Source organism: Polypterus senegalus, chromosome 13, assembly GCF_016835505.1.
Source record: "Polypterus senegalus isolate Bchr_013 chromosome 13, ASM1683550v1, whole genome shotgun sequence".
Lineage (NCBI taxonomy): Eukaryota > Metazoa > Chordata > Cladistia > Polypteriformes > Polypteridae > Polypterus > Polypterus senegalus.
Genome location: NC_053166.1, coordinates 153,230,081 through 153,248,032, shown reverse-complemented (window position 1 = coordinate 153,248,032; position 17,952 = coordinate 153,230,081). Strand labels below are relative to the sequence as shown.

Genomic DNA, 17,952 nt, shown 5'->3' with positions numbered 1-17,952 from the left:
CACTCCTAAAGTGCTGGTAACCCCTTTATCTTTATGAGGGTTATGGGTGGAAGACCACCATGAATGTGAAAATTTATGAATAATACTTTGCCCCCCCACCTCAAAAAATGCAAACAAACATACTGTATGATTATGCTGCTTTAATTTGTTGTACTGGAACAAACATTCACAATTCATAATCTTACCGACAAGCTGGATCACCCCGAGATGAGTCACCCATTGTATAAGTTGGCGTAACATTACGAGAGGCAAGAAGTGTTCATGAAAACGGCAAACGTGCAACATCGAGTGGCATTTTTAAGGATAGCAAGCCACCTAAATGAGTCACGTAAAGTGCAAATGGGTCCGTTCTGGCACTCGGCGTAAGCGCTACATTGGTGTCAGGAGTGGGATGAAGAGACACAGACCTCCAACTTAGCTGGGAAACCCTATAACCCCCCCTCTTCAGAGGGGTTGCTGGAGTGTCCAGGCAATGAACCAGGATAATGGGAGGGGCAGGGGGTGCATAAGACTGATGACAGACTGTGAACGTCAAGTTTGTGAATGTTAGAGGGGTCACTATATGTGAACCGTGACACAGCTGTTATTACAGGGTGGTCCAGATCTAATTATGCAGATCCAGGTCGTCTGGATGACTTTGATTTATGTGGGGACAATTCCAGTTCAGCACGAAGACGATTCTTCATGTCGTCAGTTCGCACACTCCTTGATGGTCCGGGATTTTTCGGGTGATTTTCTACGTAATAAACTTAAGTCATAGCGTAATAAAAATTGCATAATTAGATCTGGACCACCCTATAGTACGCCTCTCTACCCAAGCATACTGGTATTGAAATGAAACAAAATGAGAGCAGCTTTTATTGTAGACTGCCAGCATTTAATCAAGGTTACTCCCATAAAAACAGATCGACGGTATACGAATTACAGAACTTTCATATGTAGTCCCTAATATTGTATTTTAAGGGATAAAAAAATAACTACACAATTGGCTACTCATCTGTTCTTTGGCCATGTGTGTAGTATTACATTGTCGATAACTGGACAATGAATCTCAGAGGTTTTAGGCCCTACCTGAAGAAATGGGAGTCGGAGAAACTTGACTTGCATTGAGAGGTGTATGGAAGCCAGCTATGCAAATGTGCAGTAACTTTGGAGAGTCCAAAATGTTAGTTATGTACTGTGATGGGTTAACTCATATACAGTGGGCACGGAAAGTATTCAGACCCCCTTCAATTTTTCACTCTTTGTTATATTGTAGCCATTTACTAAAATCATTTTAATTAATTTTTTCCCTCATTAATGTACACACAGCACCCTATATTGACAGACAAAAAAGTCCGAGGTCCTTAGCACTCTTTTTGAAATTGTTGCAGATTTATTAAAAAAGAAAAACTGAAATCTCACATGGTCCTAAGTATTCAGACCCTTTTTCTCACCATCTCAGAGTCTCAGTATTTAGTAGAAGCACCCTTTTGAGCTAATACAGTCATGAGTCTTCTTGGGAAAGATGCAACAAGTTTTTCACACCTGGATTTTGCAGATCCTCTCCAGTTCTGTCAGGTTGGATGGTAAACGTTGGTGAACAGCCATTTTTTGGTCTCTCCAGAGATGCTCAATTGGGTTTAAGTCATTGCTCTGCCTGGGCCATTCAAGAACAGTCACAGAGTTGTTGTGAAGCCACTCCTTCGTTATTTTAGCTGTGTGCTTAGGGTCATTGTCTTGTTGGAAGGTAAACCTTCGGCCCAGTCTGAGGTCCTTAGCACTCTGGAGAAGGTTTTTGTCCAGGATATCCCTGTACTTGGCCACATTCATCTTTCCCTCGATTGCAATCAGTCGTCCTGTCCCTGCAGCTGAAAAACACCCCCACAGCATGATGCTGCCACCGCCATGCTTCACTGTGGGGACTGTATTGGACAAGTGATGAGCAGTGCCTGGTTGTCTCCACACATACCGCTTAGAATTAAGGCCAAAAAGTTCTATCTTGGTCTCATCAGAACAGAGAATCTTATTTCTCACCATCTCAGAGTCCTTCAGGTGTCTTTTAGCAAACTCCATGTGGGCTGTCATGTGTCTTGCACTGAGGAGAGGCTTCCGACAGGCCACTCTGCCACAAAACCCTGACTGGTGGAGGGCTGCAGTGATGGTTGACTTTCTACAACTTTCTCCCATCTCCTGACTGCATCTCTGGAGCTCAGCCAAAGTGATCTTTGGGTTCTTCTTTACCTCTCTCACCAAGGCTCTTCTCCCCGGTAGCTCAGCTTGGCCGGACGGCCAGCTCTAGGAAGGGTTCTGGTCGTCCCAAACGTCTTCCATTTAAGGATTATGGAGGCCACTGTGCTCTTGGGAACCTTAAGTGCAGCAGATATTTTTTTGTAACCTTGGCCAGATCTGTGCCTTGCCACAATTCTGTCTCTGAGCGCTTCAGGCAGTTCCTTTGACCTCATGATTCTCATTTGCTCCGACATGCATTGTGAGCTGTAATGTCTTATATAGACAGACAGGTGTGTGGTGTTCCCAATCAAGTCCAATCAGTATAATCAAACACAGCTGGACTCAAATGAAGGTGATCTCAAGGATGATCAGAAGAAATGGAAAGCACCCAAGTTAAATATATGAGTGTCACAGCAAAGAGTCTGAATACTTAGGACCATGTGATATTTCAGTTTTTCTTTTTTAATAAATCTGCAACAATTTCAAAAATTCTTTTTTTTTGTCTGTCAATATGGGGTGCTGTGTGTACATTAATGAGAGAAAAAATTAATTAAAATGATTTTAGCAAATGGCTGCAATATAACGAGTGAAAAATTGAAGGGGGTCTGAATACTTTCCGTACCCACTGTATGTATTCTGCTTTACATTAACTGCTAGCTACCTTGAGAATGTGAATTTAGTGGCCTGTGGTACTATAGCCTGACAGGAGTGATTTTGCTTCCATTCTTCTCAGCCTAGATATCTGCTGGGCACAATACAATTCCAGGTTTCCCAAACCCCAATTCCACCTGCTTCCCCACCAACCACCAGACAAAACACTCACTTGAACCAAAGCCAGAACCTTGTCCTGCACAATAGTTGGGGGATTATTCTTTGAAGAGATTATTTTCACTAGGACTCCATCAATAAAGTCACGATTGGCCACCAGAGTATGGAACCGATGACCACAGTTTTTGACACACGTTTCCAGGACCTGCATGATAGAAATTAGTGTCAGTGGACTCTGAAGAGAGGACCGCGTACATTTCAAATTTTGCAGATGTTTCCATGTATCAGGTTTAACCAACTCAATGTATTTAATAAAGTTTGGAATGTCTTAACTCAGGAATCATCTAGCACCAAGATTCCACCAAGAAGTAGAGCACAAGAGTCCCTTTGTACAGATCATACCCATGTGGACATGGAGAACTGTTCAATGTTCACTTTTTTCTTACTACAGTACTTATTTAGTAATCTAAACTTAGTTTTCACCAGGAAAGTAGGGAGAACATTTCTGGTGGAGTGATGTACAAGCCAGCCAATTAATGCCTGTTTCACTCAAGTATAGAACATCCACAGCTGCATTCGTATAACATCTGTCTGGGATGGTGGCCCTAGTCTCTCTGAATGTACCTACTTACAACAGGGGGAGGAAAAGAAAAAAAAAAAAAAAGGACAGAAGAAAAATGTTCTTAAAACAATACACAAATATCTACTTCACAACAAACCAAGTTAAGGAAAGGGGAAATAAAAAAAATGGCTGGCATTAATAGATAGATAAAACAAGGCCAAAAATAAAGCATTGGTCACATTTGTTATTTTTTCCTTTTTCCTACATTTGTGGCACAGACAAACTAAGACCTATGTAAATACTGCTACCCATCCTTTTTTCTCAATAGTCAAGTGCAGACTGGATGCCTCTCTTATCCATGACAGCACCAAATGTAAATTTGACCAAGACCCAAAAAACTAATTATAAAGTCACCCTCTGCAGTAGCCCAATGGAAATTCTGATGTCCTTGATGTAAAGCTTATGCAAAGACTCACAAAAAAGAGAACCATAAACTAGACAGGTCTTTAACCTCAGTACTTGTGCAATGATTGCAAATACAGACAGACATTACCTAGTGTTTAGCTGCAGGACAAATGAAAACTACATGGAAATAAATTGGCTGTTCCAAGAAAAGAGGCACTTACCGTGAGGGCGAGCATAACCTCTCTGTAGTTTCTGTTCCCATTCAGCCTCTTCTTCAGTGCTCTTATGGCATCCTTTGGTCTGAAATGGAAAACATCAGCCATGAAAGGCAGCTGGTCTCAGTAGACAGGCCTCATTTATTCTGTATTCAGAGTTCTTGATGTTGTTCTTGACTGCTGTAAGCAATCATTATGAAACTGCTACATGAAACAAAGACTGACAGACAACTACACTGAAACTAAAAGCTCTACAGAGAACCAAACATCATTCATTGCCTTCTCCCTCACATTTAGCATTGCTTAATGGCACAATGTTTTGTCTGGGATACACATGCTGAAAAATGTCATACCTAATACAAGCAAACATCCAACCCATGTTTAGAGAGAAGTCTGGCCTTGTGCAAAACATTCAATCCATGTGTGAAAATTTAAGATTTGAGAGTGATTTATCCATGATACAATCTCTCTCACTGGGACTGGTCTCCCTACCTGATTCTGAAATGATTTTAAGACAACTACAAACGAGATATGGCTTAAAACTATGCATGCACTAGGTTTAGGCATTTAAAAAAATATTACACAGATTTCTATACTGTGTAGTAAGCCAACACAGTATGCAGAACTTTCTCACTTCAATGATGTAAATGAGATTGGGTGGGATGTGAGGGTCAAAGTTGTGCTCAGGTGATGTTTTCATCTTATGTATTTATCTATTTATAGGAGTATGCCAAAGTGAGCAATGCACATTATGTAATTAGTAGAGTGGGCGACTGCATGTTACCTCAGAACTTGAAGAGCGCTATACAAAAATGACATTCTGGATATTATCTGCTGTCCCCAAGTGGCATATAAAGAGCTCAAGACCAAAAAATTTCTGTCACATAGAACTGTTCATGCTGAGCCAGAAGAGAAGGAGGTGGGAGAGTAGCTTCATTATAGGCCACAATGCTGCTTTTCTCATCTACACCAGAACAAATAACCAGGCTGGCAACCTAGTTCCACGTGTTTAACCACTATAAGTAAATAAGCTAAAGGAGGCATTACTTACACATTGATTACATCAAATGTAGGTGATGGATGTTTGCTTAATTGCCCCACATAAAATATGTATCATGTTCTCACAGTGCTGTTATTGTTGTCACTTTCCTGTCCCTTAGCCCTGCACTATTGTACACTGCAGACATCATCAGTTGTTTATTTCCCTCCAGTATCAAAGTTTGCTTTGCCTTCCTGTCATGTATTCTGGATATTACTTGCTGTCCCCAAGTTACACCTGAAGGGCTAACAAACCAAAAAAGTTCTGTCACATAATTGTTAATGCTGAGCCAGAAGAAAAGAAGATCAGAATGGGAACACACAGAAAAACCCTGGAGGAAAAGGGCAAGGCACTTACAAAGCCTCAAAACATTTTCAGATCTCCTCCAGAAACCTTCCTTGGGTACCGTTGGTTTGACTTTGTGTCGAATGAGTGGTTGCTAATGGAGTCCTGAATGAGGCACATTACCTGAATTGTGAGGGAGCGTCAGTTATGTGGCGTGTTTCCCAGAGGGTGATCCAGCATGTAGGATTCCTCATTGTTGGGGACCCGAGTGGCTGGACCAGGCCAAAGGGTCACCCACGTAACACTGGCTGCGGCAGATAGAGGGTAATTTACAGAGGGTGGGACTGGACCGCGTGTCTGCCTGGGGATTGCCAACCGGGATCCAGAGTTGTTTCGTCATGTAGTGGGTGCGGCAGTGCACTGTACCAGTGCATACTCCCCAACATGACTTGACTCCAAAAACAGAAAGTACTCTTACAAGAAGAACACACCCAAGAAGGTCACTAGGGACAAAAAAACTCTGATCACGTCTCCAGAACAATAAAAAAAAGAGGGCAAGGCCTGATTTGGGCAGTTCACCCACAGCCACTGAGTGACACAGAGGCAATTCCTCCACAGCAGTCAATGTGAAATGGCTACAAAGAGTCCACCACCAGAGAAACCTGGATCTGGTGTGTGGAGAAAATGGATGAATGGCTACTGTTTAGTATAACTGAGGAAGGAATGGAGGACACTGCTGCTTGGTATAAGATAATGTTTGAACATCATGTTTCAAATGAGGCTCTCTCTGTTAACTCAATTACCTGTTTGTTGTACCTTGTGCAAATTTCTTATAAACCCATTGTACAATTCAGGGAATGGAATCTATACCACAAGAGCTGTTGTCTCAGCGTGTCGTTGTACCATTACCCCATCAAGGTTACAATGGTTCTCAGTATCCATTTATGTAATTTCTTAGTATGGATGAATCCTTACAACTTAAAGCTGATTCATACCATCATTTTGTGCCTGCTGTGTTGTCTACGGTGCCTACGACGTACATAGTGTAGTTTGATACTCACCTTCTGAAAACATGACTTTACATCAATGTGAACTCTACGACTCTGATTGGCCAATATGGTAAGTACGCATTTCCTGAAACACGTTTTCATTCGTCTTCTGGTTGGGAAGTCAGCAAATGTATGGAAAAAAAGGGGAAAAATGTGGGGGACAAATGTTCACCTACAGGAGAAAAATGTGTATCAACAGAAGCTGTGATCCTAGAGGGCAAAAAACTGTCTGCATTTTAATGGATCATTTGCTTTGGGCGGTCTCATGGTCTGGAATCCCTACAGATTTTATTTTTTCTCCAGCCGTCTGGAGTTTTTTGTTTTTTCTGTCCCCCCTGGCCATTGAACCTTACTCTTATTCGATGTTAATTAATGTTGATTTATTTTGCTTTCTTATTGTGTCTTTTATTTTTCTATTCTTTATTATGTAAAGCACTTTGAGCTACTGTTTGTATGAAAATGTGCTACAGAAATAAATGTTGTTGCTTTTCTTGCATGTTAAAGATAGCACCAACTGTCATTGAGGCATGTGCCAGCAGTGTGGCAGGTTGCAGAAGTATAAACTCTTTTCCAAGGTGTAGCCTGTGCACATAGCTACGGTGTAGACCACCCAACACTGAGCACTTATATCTGCCCAGGATGCAGTGCTTACATTTGATCTGCAATCCAGTAAACATGAGACATTCTGCACAAAAAGTATTATACAAAACAAATACAAAAAACTATTGTCAATGCCAAAAGAGCCACCTCAGAGGAACTACACTTCTACTTGTCTCTTGTAACCAACTACACTTCTACTTGTCTCTTGTAACCAACTACACTTCTACTTGTCTCTTGTAACCAATCAGTGGCCACGTCACCCCACTCTGTTGAAGCCATTTCCCCAGTGGTGAGATTTCCCTGTATGCAGTAGGAGAAAACTGTGCAGTGTAATTTTATGGGTGGTTACAGGAACTTCAAGAAAAAGGTGTTGTTAAAAATAAAAATAAACAAGCTTGGCCTGGTTCTCCCTGTTCCCAGTGTGCTACCAGAAAAGCATCTTATATCACTGGTCTCTCCCACACAAGGAAGAAAAAAATAAGTTTTAGAGCAGTTTATTTATTTATTTGCGTTTGCTTTTCTCAGCACAGTCACTCAAGCACGCACATTTATCTGGTTTGCATTGTTGTTCTGCCACATCCTGAGTTTTGTAAGTAGATGGGTGACCTAAATCCGTTAGAAGAAGAAAAAAAAAATTAAACTTAGGGCAGAAATTACATAACTTCTTAAATGAATATATGCGGCTGTGTCTACAAGATGAATTGGTTTAATTTTAACAAAGAAGAACAAGCAGCAAGGTAGTGTTAACACCATTTGGGAAACAGAAATCAGCTTGAGATACGAGATTGCTTTATTTGGAGGACAAACTGAAATACTGCTTTTGTGGTAAAAGGTAAAAATTGCTAATGAAGGAAAGATGAAAAAAAAAAAATGCAACACAATGTTATTAGAACCATTATAGTGATGTGCTGATAACAACCACCAGATTAACAGGATGCCTGTTTTCCCCAAATATTCTTCTCCAATATTCTTGGTTAAATTTAGGATATTCAGCAGATGTGATCAGAAAATGAGACAGGTCTTAGAACAAAAAGTTGCATAATGCGACATCGAATGACCACATCAGATAAGACCCTTTATTAGGTGTTGTGGTCATCTGTAACGGGGAGTGACAGAGTTGATCAGATTGGGTCAGGTGCGGAAGAATACTTTACATTCTAAGATCCATCCTGGACTGGAAGGGACAAGTAAACTTGTGACGCTAGAGAGAGAGAAGCAAGCTTGAGAACGCAGCTTATGATTTAGTTACCTGTGCATTCTATCATTCTTGTATGTCCAAAACTACATTTGTGCATGCTTTGAAATGAGTGACACAATATAAACGGACCACAACTGGACTGAAGTGGAGGCCTAGTCTGCTCGACCAAGAGGCATGTCAAGGACAACAAGACTGGACTTAAATTACAGGATGAGAGAAACGCAAAACATACTGGCTTCATCAATGTAACGGTCTAAGCTCTCTCTGCCACTTTCCATCCTGAAAAGAGGACATCAATGCTGCCCTGTGCAGACTGGATGCTGGATCAAGGGCCATGCCGAACAGAGCCAAGGACAGACAGCCATCTGGTCATAAGCATATGGACGCAAAATGAACTGCTGCTTAGACGGTAATGCTGTTTTTGTCACACTCATACTAAATGGGAGTAGGGTCACCCCAAAACCCCACCTCATCAAAACACAGACAAATAGTAATATGTAAAGCAAGGATGAATGTGACAGCCATGGTCAGTTGAATGCAGACTGATAAGTGTGATATTTATTGGCTTTGGTATATAGGATCTGCCCAAATAGAGAGAAGGAAGGGAAAGAAAAAAAAAAACAAAAAAAAACACCACACTTACCCTTCCTCTGTCTCATTAATGATATCACAGATCTCCATATTGAGAGCCCAGTCTTCCCCCTGCAAAGAGCCATCAGTAGCTTTCTCTGTAAGAATAAAAATAGGAGAGAGAGAGAGAGAGAGAGGTTTTAAACTTCTAAAGCACAAATTGTAGTTCATTTCAATGTATTATTGTATAGCACTCTTCACTAAGCACAAGATCAGGCTACTTTACAGGTAACAATACAAACTAGGTTAAGGCAACTTGAACATGGGAAAGGAGCTACAGTGGTGTGAAAAACTATTTGCCCCCTTCCAGATTTCTTATTCTTTTGCATGTTTGTCACACAAAAATGTTTCTGATCATCAAACACATTTAACCATTAGTCAAATATAAACACAGGTAAACACAAAATGCAGTTTTTAAATAATGGTTTTTATTATTTAGGGAGAAAAAAATCCAAACCTACATGGCCCTGTGTGAAAAAGTAATTGCCCCCTTGTTATAAAATAACCTAAATTGCCCCCTTGTTATAAAATCACCTAACTGTGGTGTATCACACCTGAGTTCAATTTCCTGATTACTGCCACACCTGTTTCAATCAAGAAATCACTTCAATAAGAGCTGCCTGACACAGAGAAGTAGACCAAAAGCACCTCAAAAGCTAGACATCATGCCAAGATCCAAAGAAATTCAGGAACAAATGAGAACAGAAGTAATTGAGATCTATCAGTCTGGTAAAGGTTATAAAGCCATTTCTAAAGCTTTGGGACTCCAGCGAACCACAGTGAGAGCCATTATCCACAAATGGCAAAAACATGGAACAGTGGTGAACCTTCCCAGGAGTGGCCGGCCAACCAAAATTACCCCAAGAGCGCAGAGACGACTCATCGGAGAGGTCACAAAAGACCCCAGGACAACGTCTAAAGAACTGCAGGCCTCACTTGCCTCAATTAAGGTCAGTGTTCACGACTCCACCATAAGAAAGAGACGGGGCAAAACGGCCTGCATGGCAGATTTCCAAGACACAAACCACTGTTAGGCAAAAAGAACATTAGGGCTCGTCTCAATTTTGCTAAGAAACATCTCAATGATTGCCAAGACTTTTGGGAAATACCTTGTGGACTGATGAGACAAAAGTTGAACTTTTTGGAAGGCAAATGTCCCGTTACATCTGGCGTAAAAGGAACACAGCATTTCAGAAAAGAACATCATACCAACAGTGAAATATGGTGGTGGTAGTGTGATGGTCTGGGGTTGTTTTGCTGCTTCAGGACCTGGAAGGCTTGCTGTGATAGATGGAACCATGAATTCTACTGTCTATCAAAAAATCCTGAAGGAGAATGTCCGGCCATCTGTTCGTCAACTCAAGCTGAAGCGATCTTGGGTGCTGCAACAGGACAATGACCCAAAACACACCAGCAAATCCACCTCTGAATGGCTGAAGAAAAACAAAATGAAGACTTTGGAGTGGCCTAGTCAAAGTCCTGACCTGAATCCAATTGAGATGCTATGGCATGACCTTAAAAAGGCGGTTCATGCTAGAAAACCCTCAAATAAAGCTGAATTACAACAATTCTGCAAAGATGAGTGGGCCACAATTCCTCCAGAGCGCTGTAACAGACTCATTGCAAGTTATCATAACGCTTGATTGCAGTTATTGCTGCTAAGGGTGGCCCAACCAGTTATTAGGTTCAGGGGGCAATTACTTTTTCACACAGGGCCATGTAGGTTTGGATTTTTTTTTCTCCCTAAATAATAAAAACCATCATTTAAAAACTGCATTTTGTGTTTACTTGTGTTATATTTGACTAATGGTTAAATGTGTTTGATGATCCGAAACATTTTGTGTGACAAACATGCAAAAGAATAAGAAATCAGGAAGGGGGCAAATAGTTTTTCACACCACTGTAGGTGAATAAAATGTACTATTATTAAACCCACAGTTTAAAAAATAAAAAAGGCAATTTCAACTAATAACACACTATTAAGGGACATACTGTACATCGGAAAGGTCAGTTTATCATTGTGATATAGCCAGTCAACAACAAAGGACATGAAAACAAACACTCCAGTCAGCAGTATTTGTACAGAAAATAAACTTTATGGGGCTTCATGGTTAATTACAAAAGATACAGTCACAGCTCTGGACTCTTAAGGCAAATTGCCATCCACCCCATCTCAACAGTACTGAACAGTCTAATAAATAAACCCAAGGAGGTAAGAAAATTATGCTTGGGAGTCCAAGGTCCTGAAGCACTATAACCTCTTACATCTATACACAACATCTACACCAGCGTTAATCGACCTTTAAGTATTTACGACCCGAGTATTCATAACAGTTTTAATCGCGCCACCCTAACGTTTTTTTGAAAGGAGCCCACTATTACCAATTTGTTCTTTTTTAATTAACGATTTATCATAGATGCATATTTTACCTACCTACTTAACTTTTATCGACATTTATCTGACTCTATATTTATTATTCTAGTATCAGAATGTAGTTGAAGTTCGTTTGTTTTGGTTTCAATAGATGTATTTTTCATATTTTTGGTTCTTGTTTTCTTTTTTTCACATCTTCACGCCCCCCTTTTTGTTATTTCGCACCCACCTAGGGGGGCCCGCCCCCCAGATTGAGAACCATTGATCTACACATACTTTAGGAGTGACTTAAAAGGTAGTGTGCCTGAAACCTAAAGTGGTGCTCTAAGATGCTGATTTTGTAAGTGGCCAACTATTGCCTTCTTTGCATTAGATGTAAACATCATTCTTACTTGCACATGCTGATCAACAAGCAACATATTGCAACACTCTGGCACTGTGATCAGTGTATATATCTAACTTACCTTGAAACGCCTGTCTTCTTTACATGAACAGTCTCAGAACACATTTGTCACAAGGCAGTAAAAAGTAAACTCTTTTCTCTTAATATGACCAAACACACAAATTACAAGTTTCTATTATTTCTAGTTTGTGCTTCTTTTTTCAGAGCCAAGTCAACACAGATGTCACAAACCACAAAAATAAAGTATCGTGTGATGCCATCACTGAATATCTAATATTAGCGAACAATATGTCTTCAAAGATTCATTTCTTCTTAGGCAGCAAGTAGCAGACAGAGTCCCCCTCATACGTCACAATCTGGAGATACCTTGCAGAATTCTGTATCCTGAATGACTCCAGATGTCATGTGAAGATGACCCAATCTTTTGCTCATTCGTAAAAAGTATTCTAAAAATTCTTGCACCAAACTAGTTTGAGTGTGTGTGTGTTTTTTTTTTTTTAATTAAACCCTTTTTTCCCCCCCAAAGTTTACAAAAAAAAATATCTGACCACCCACATCATTCCTAGCACTGGAGCCTCTTTGTGTTAGTTTATTTTATAAAAGGGTTATTGTTATGGCAGAAAAGAACAGGAAAACGAATACTTTTATTGACTTTCTGGAAAAACTAAACGAGTGAACACAGTCAGTCCTTCCATTCATCCAACCCGCAATATTGGCCTGCCTGTGGTAAAGTCATCCCTGATGGAGAATCACAGGAATCATGGGAAAAAGGGGTCCTTTCATCGGATTGGCTGACCGAGCAACGTTTCAGCTGTGGAATGGCCAAATGGGGAGGCAGATTGATGGATGAGGTCTCCAGGACTCTAATGGCGCTTTTCCACTGCATAGTACGGCACAGCACGGTTCAGTACAGCTCACCTTGGTTCGGCTCGGTTTGCGTTTGACTGCAGTTTAGTACGCTTTAGAGTGGGCGGGTTTATTCATGTGTCGTTATAGTTGCGCCTCTACTGCCGTGACATCATCGTAAACGCGCCACAAGCGACCTCCTGAAAAGCTTTTTCATTCTGCATCGCCCCATCCAGCTCTCGCTGGATCCGCTCCTCGGCTACCAACAAGAGGAACGGCTGTACTTCCCCAATAGACCACGAAACAGCCATTTTTGGTTAAAACAAAATGGTGCGTCCGAACCTTCGCTGGCTGTGCTAAAAATCTAGCGGGTCTGTTGTGTCTCATGTCGCAAGTTCAGTGACGCAGTAATGACGATTTTCTCCGGCCAATCAGTGACCAGCAGAGTTTACACGTCACGTTTTGGTAACGGTTCGGCGCTTGGAACCTCGGCTGAGGTGGTACTAAAAAAAGGACCAGGTACCAGGTACTGTTCCCAGTGGAAAAACCCCAAAAAAGTGAGCTGAACTGAACCGTGTCGTGCCGTACTATGCAGTGGAAAAGCGCCTAAGAAATATGCAAATCTTATTATGTGATATCATCTACTGTTAAATTCTGCTCCGTGCTTCTAAAATTTTATTATTATGCTGTATTAAGGAATTTGTTCTGTTCTGTGTATTGTATTGTATTGACCCCCTTCTTTTGACACCCACTGCATGCCCAACCTACCTGGAAAGGGGTCTCTCTTTGAACTGCCTTTCCCAAGGTTTCTTCCATTTTTCCCTACAAGGTTTTTTTTTGGGAGTTTTTCCTTGTCTTCTCAGAGAGTCAAGGCTGGGGGGCTGTCAAGAGGCAGGGCCTGTTAAAGCCCATTGCGGCACTTCCTGTGTGATTTTGGGCTATACAAAAATAAACTGTATGTATGTAATATCCTAAATGCAGGGTCACGGGGGTCTGCTGGAGCCAATCCCAGCCAACAGAGGGTGCGCAAGGCAGGAAACAAACCCCGGGCAGGGCGCCAGTCCACCACAGAGTCCTTCCATGTCTCAATCAAAAAAAAAAAATATATATATGTATATATATATATATATATATATATATATATATATATATATATATATATATATATATATATATATATATATATATATATATATATATATATATATATATATATATATAAAGAAAAAATGTCTTCAGTTTAACTCACAAAGACTTAAGAGATTTGCAAACTCTAGCTACATTTGGAGACCAAGAAAAAGATTCAAGCTACTGTGGTTTGTTAATAAAACATGATGGCCTTAAACAGCAAAAGGTAAATGGTTGTGATGCCCGAGTCTCCCACAGCTAGCACATTCCCCTTAAAGCTGGGAAAATGATAGACGTAAACCAAGGATGGAGTGGACCATGAGGACACAGAACAAAAGTAAGAGTAAAGTGCCCAGAGCTTTTATTCGCAAACAACATTCTAAATAAAAAGCAGTGGAAAAGTCTCAAATTTAAATCCATAAAAGTATTCACTAGAGGCTAAAAACAAATAATAAATTATCCAGTGATAAAAATGAGGTTTAGCACCACCAGGATCTGTCTATTAAAGCCAATACAAGTCTTGGAGCTTCTTGCTGCACTCTGCCATCTCTTCTGCTCCCCCGGTCGGGTCTTCTCCGTAACAGCAGATGTCCTTTGGCAAGCGCATTCATCCCTCAAATCCAACTCATGTTTCCAGCACCCTCTTTTGGAAGTCATCAAGAAACACCTTGAGCCCCGCTTCTTTCACCATCCCTCGGCCTTCAGCGGGAGCGCACTTAGAGTGGTTGGTCGCTCCTGCTCCTTGAGTGCCAAACAGGAGCTACCTTGCCCACCCAGTGTGTGCTGTCCGCTTGCGCCGCTCAGGTTCACTTCTGGTCTGCTTGCTTTCACGTTAATTTGCATCAACTCAGCTTCTGTTTGCTTTGATTTCATTCTCTCTTCCTCTCAAATTAACCTCCAGACATCTCATTCATTTTGAATCTCTTACTCTTGGTCTCATTCTAATGCTCTCTCCTCTATCCTGTTCAATTTCTTTTATATTTCAGCAGATACAGTTGCCGTAATTACAGACCTCAATGAAGAAATCTGCTGAAGCGCAGGCCTCAGCATGTGAATGTGGGCTCCACTAATTACCTTATCAACACACTGGGGTTTCTCGCGCATGCTACCATATGATACTACACCCACCCCCTGAGTCAGACTTCCTTGTTTTTAGTAAAATTGATACATTGCCACAGACCTCAAAATGCTCTTTACCACAATAGTAGCAAACTATATTGCATAACCTGACATAGTGGACAGCACAAATTTCAAATCCCAGGTCATCTTTCCTCTGCCATCGACACATTAAACCACCAGATCCCCTTTGTCACTCTCTGTGAGCTTGCCATCACTGGGGCTGCCTTCAGGTGGTTTAAGTACCATCTCTTTGGTAGATCCTGCATTATGGCTTGATGAGGAGAGATGCACAAGGCAAGCGTGGGGGGTACCCCAAGGATTAACGCTGGGCCCTCTCCTCTTCTCCCGATACACTACCTAGCTAGGCTTATCATCCAGCCCCATGGTTTGTCAAATCAGTGCTAGGTCAATTGTACATGGCTGTACCAGTCGTTTTCTCTTTAGAGGACCACGCCGTATCAACTACAATCACTGCCCGCTTCACTGATATCGCAGCTTGAATGAAGGGACACCATCTCCAGCTCACCATGACAAAGACAGATATTTTTTTGTATTATCCTAGGTCATCGGCTCATGATTACTAACACCCGCCTAGTCATTACACAATCTTTTGGTGATGATTAATGACCAGCGGTCATACACTCACCATGATGCAGCAGCAGTCTTTAACTCTTGCAGATATACTCAAACATCTGCAAGATCAGACCATATCTGATAAGAGTATGCGGCACAATTCCTGGTCCAGTCTTGTCACGTCTGGACTACTACAACCCTCTATTGGCAGGATTACTGGCATGTGTCACTAAGCGGCTGCTGACGATTCAAAATGCAGCGACATGCCAGGTGTTCAACCAGCCGGGGTGGGAACATATCCCTCCTTTTATCAGATCAAAAAATGGGCTCCCTGTAACGGCATGAATTAAGTTCAGATCCTTAATGCTTGCCTATAGAGCAGTCAACGGGTCAGCACCAACGTACATGGAGACACTTCTCAACCACTCAGATCTGCTGATGAATGGTGTCTAGCTATGCCAGTTCTGCACAGCATCACATCTCAATCCAGACTCTCTTTGTGTGGAGCTCCCAGCTGGTGGAACAAACTGTCCATCCAGGGACACGACAGTCCCAGCAAGCATACAGCAGGAGGCAGGAACAATCCCTGAACGGGGCGCCTGCTCATCGCTCTCAATGACCACCGTGTCCTCACCGGTTTAACTATTAACAATATACATTATTTAAATGAAGTTCTCTGTATAATGCAATAAACATACTTTACTGCATTTCATCTTAAAAATGATATCAAGATCTCCAAGAAGATAGAGCTTGAAAATCTGAATCGACTTAGAAGTCAGCCGTAATCATCTTTAAGTACGCACTTTATAAAGTGGCTCAGGTTGTGCAATATTAAAACTGCAGTGCAAGTTTATTCAGCGAGGTCCCTACAGGAAAGGCTCTGAAGTGTTTGCCGTACTGTATGGGAGAAGTTCAAACAGACTGTGCGAATAGCTGAAGCAGCGTATGTTCGATGCTGTACCCCAATAATCCTCTTTTCGATCAGCTGCTGTACAGCTGTGATTCCACACTCACATACAGTGGGGTAAATACACTGACAGTAACGACGCTAAAGCAGCTATAGTATTTGGAATAATTTGGCTTTTCTGTGCACCATTGTATTGTCACAGGTTGATTACAATCAGATGCCTTAAACTAATAAATGATATGCAGTTAATTTCAGTGTATTTGATAAAGCCGCGTCAGGGATGTGGATCTAAAAAGTAAAGGGAAGCCACACAGGAACAGCAGCACTGCTTTGATGCTGGGTGCCGCCAGTTTGCAAAACCAAACAGAGAACTTGCATACACTATGGATTAAGCTGGCATGAAAATGTGCATGGCTTTACGCCAAGTTCAGTTTTTATACATCACGTTGTGAGCGTGGAAACGGGCGTACGCAACATTTTTGTGCGTACACACCGTTTATACATGAGGCCCCAGGTCATGTTGTACTTGTTTCCAAAGAGACTCCCAAGACTGACGTTTACTCGACTGTGTTGACCTCTTCGGGAAGTCACTTTGGATAAAAACGTCTGCTAGTCAAATAAAACTAAATGTGCACTGTTGGTGAAGTTTTCTTTGCTGTCCCTGTGTCTGCATGGGGTTTCCTCCAACGTGCTGAAGCTGTGCATTGTAAATGTATGTGTAAGTATGCCCTGTGACGGACTGCCACAACCAGTCCTACTTGGACAGGCTTCAGACCCCCATTCCTCTTAATTGGATTAAGCAGCTTTGAGAAGGTTAAATTCTCGACACACATCCCCCAGAGCCCTAGAAGTGGCCTGACCCTATGCGGAGATTTTTCTTATCTGTGTGCTTCATCTCCTGCCCATTAACCAGCTAGAAATCCAATTTTTCTAAGATAATGTTGTTGCTAAAGGCTTTTTGGCTTTAAAAAAAATCGAATAAGCCCACTTTGCTTCCATCTTCTAGTTCAAACAAGTGGAAGCTGGTTCTCCGCTTTCCAAAGCTATACCGGCTGTCATTTTACAGTTACGGAGTTTATTACTTTTTTACGGTTTCAATACTTTGTATGTAACTACTGGCACTCACGTTATCTTTCTTCTCATAAAATGAAAGACCCACTAGCAACTTCACAGTCCTCACATAATTAAACTTGCCAAACACATAATGCACAATAGTGGAGAGGCTGATAGTGCCAGCTGCAAAAGAAAAATGTAAAATTATATTATTAGAAATTTTCTGCTGCACAACTTTATGAAAACTTCATTTCAGATTGCAACATTAGACTCCTACTTCATAATACTCTTTAGCGGGCAAGTGCCGGCTTTCCGTGCCTTACATGATGTTTGGGGCGAAGAAACACATTTCCTTGGTTGACTCCTCTGCTCCGCAGCTTAAATTCCAAATCAAACAATTCAGGCATCTTGATTAAAGAGCACATTGCAGACGTTCATTTAAGGGGATTTACACACAGTTTGGTCACACAACACTTTTTCTACATGCGCCAAAGTTTCAGGGCACCATAACGCTTGGGACAATTGGTGATCCCTCAGGTGTGTTTTATTGCTTCTTAATATAAGTCGGCCTGCTTCTACCCTTAGGT

General features: G+C 41.4%; 1 protein-coding gene across 6 annotated transcripts in view; it reads right to left on the bottom strand.

Moving 5' to 3' along the window:
• LOC120543103 (TOM1-like protein 2) overlaps positions 1-17,952 on the bottom strand; it is a 95,565-nt gene that overhangs the window by 54,670 nt on the left and 22,943 nt on the right. For all 6 annotated transcript variants that reach the window (XM_039775952.1, XM_039775954.1, XM_039775951.1 and 3 more), the window contains exons 2-4: positions 8,976-9,060; positions 4,168-4,246; positions 3,035-3,184 (exon numbers count right to left, since the gene is read on the bottom strand). In XM_039775952.1, the coding sequence (XP_039631886.1) occupies positions 3,035-3,184; positions 4,168-4,246; positions 8,976-9,060 (314 nt within the window). The remainder of the gene's footprint in view (positions 1-3,034; positions 3,185-4,167; positions 4,247-8,975; positions 9,061-17,952) is intronic.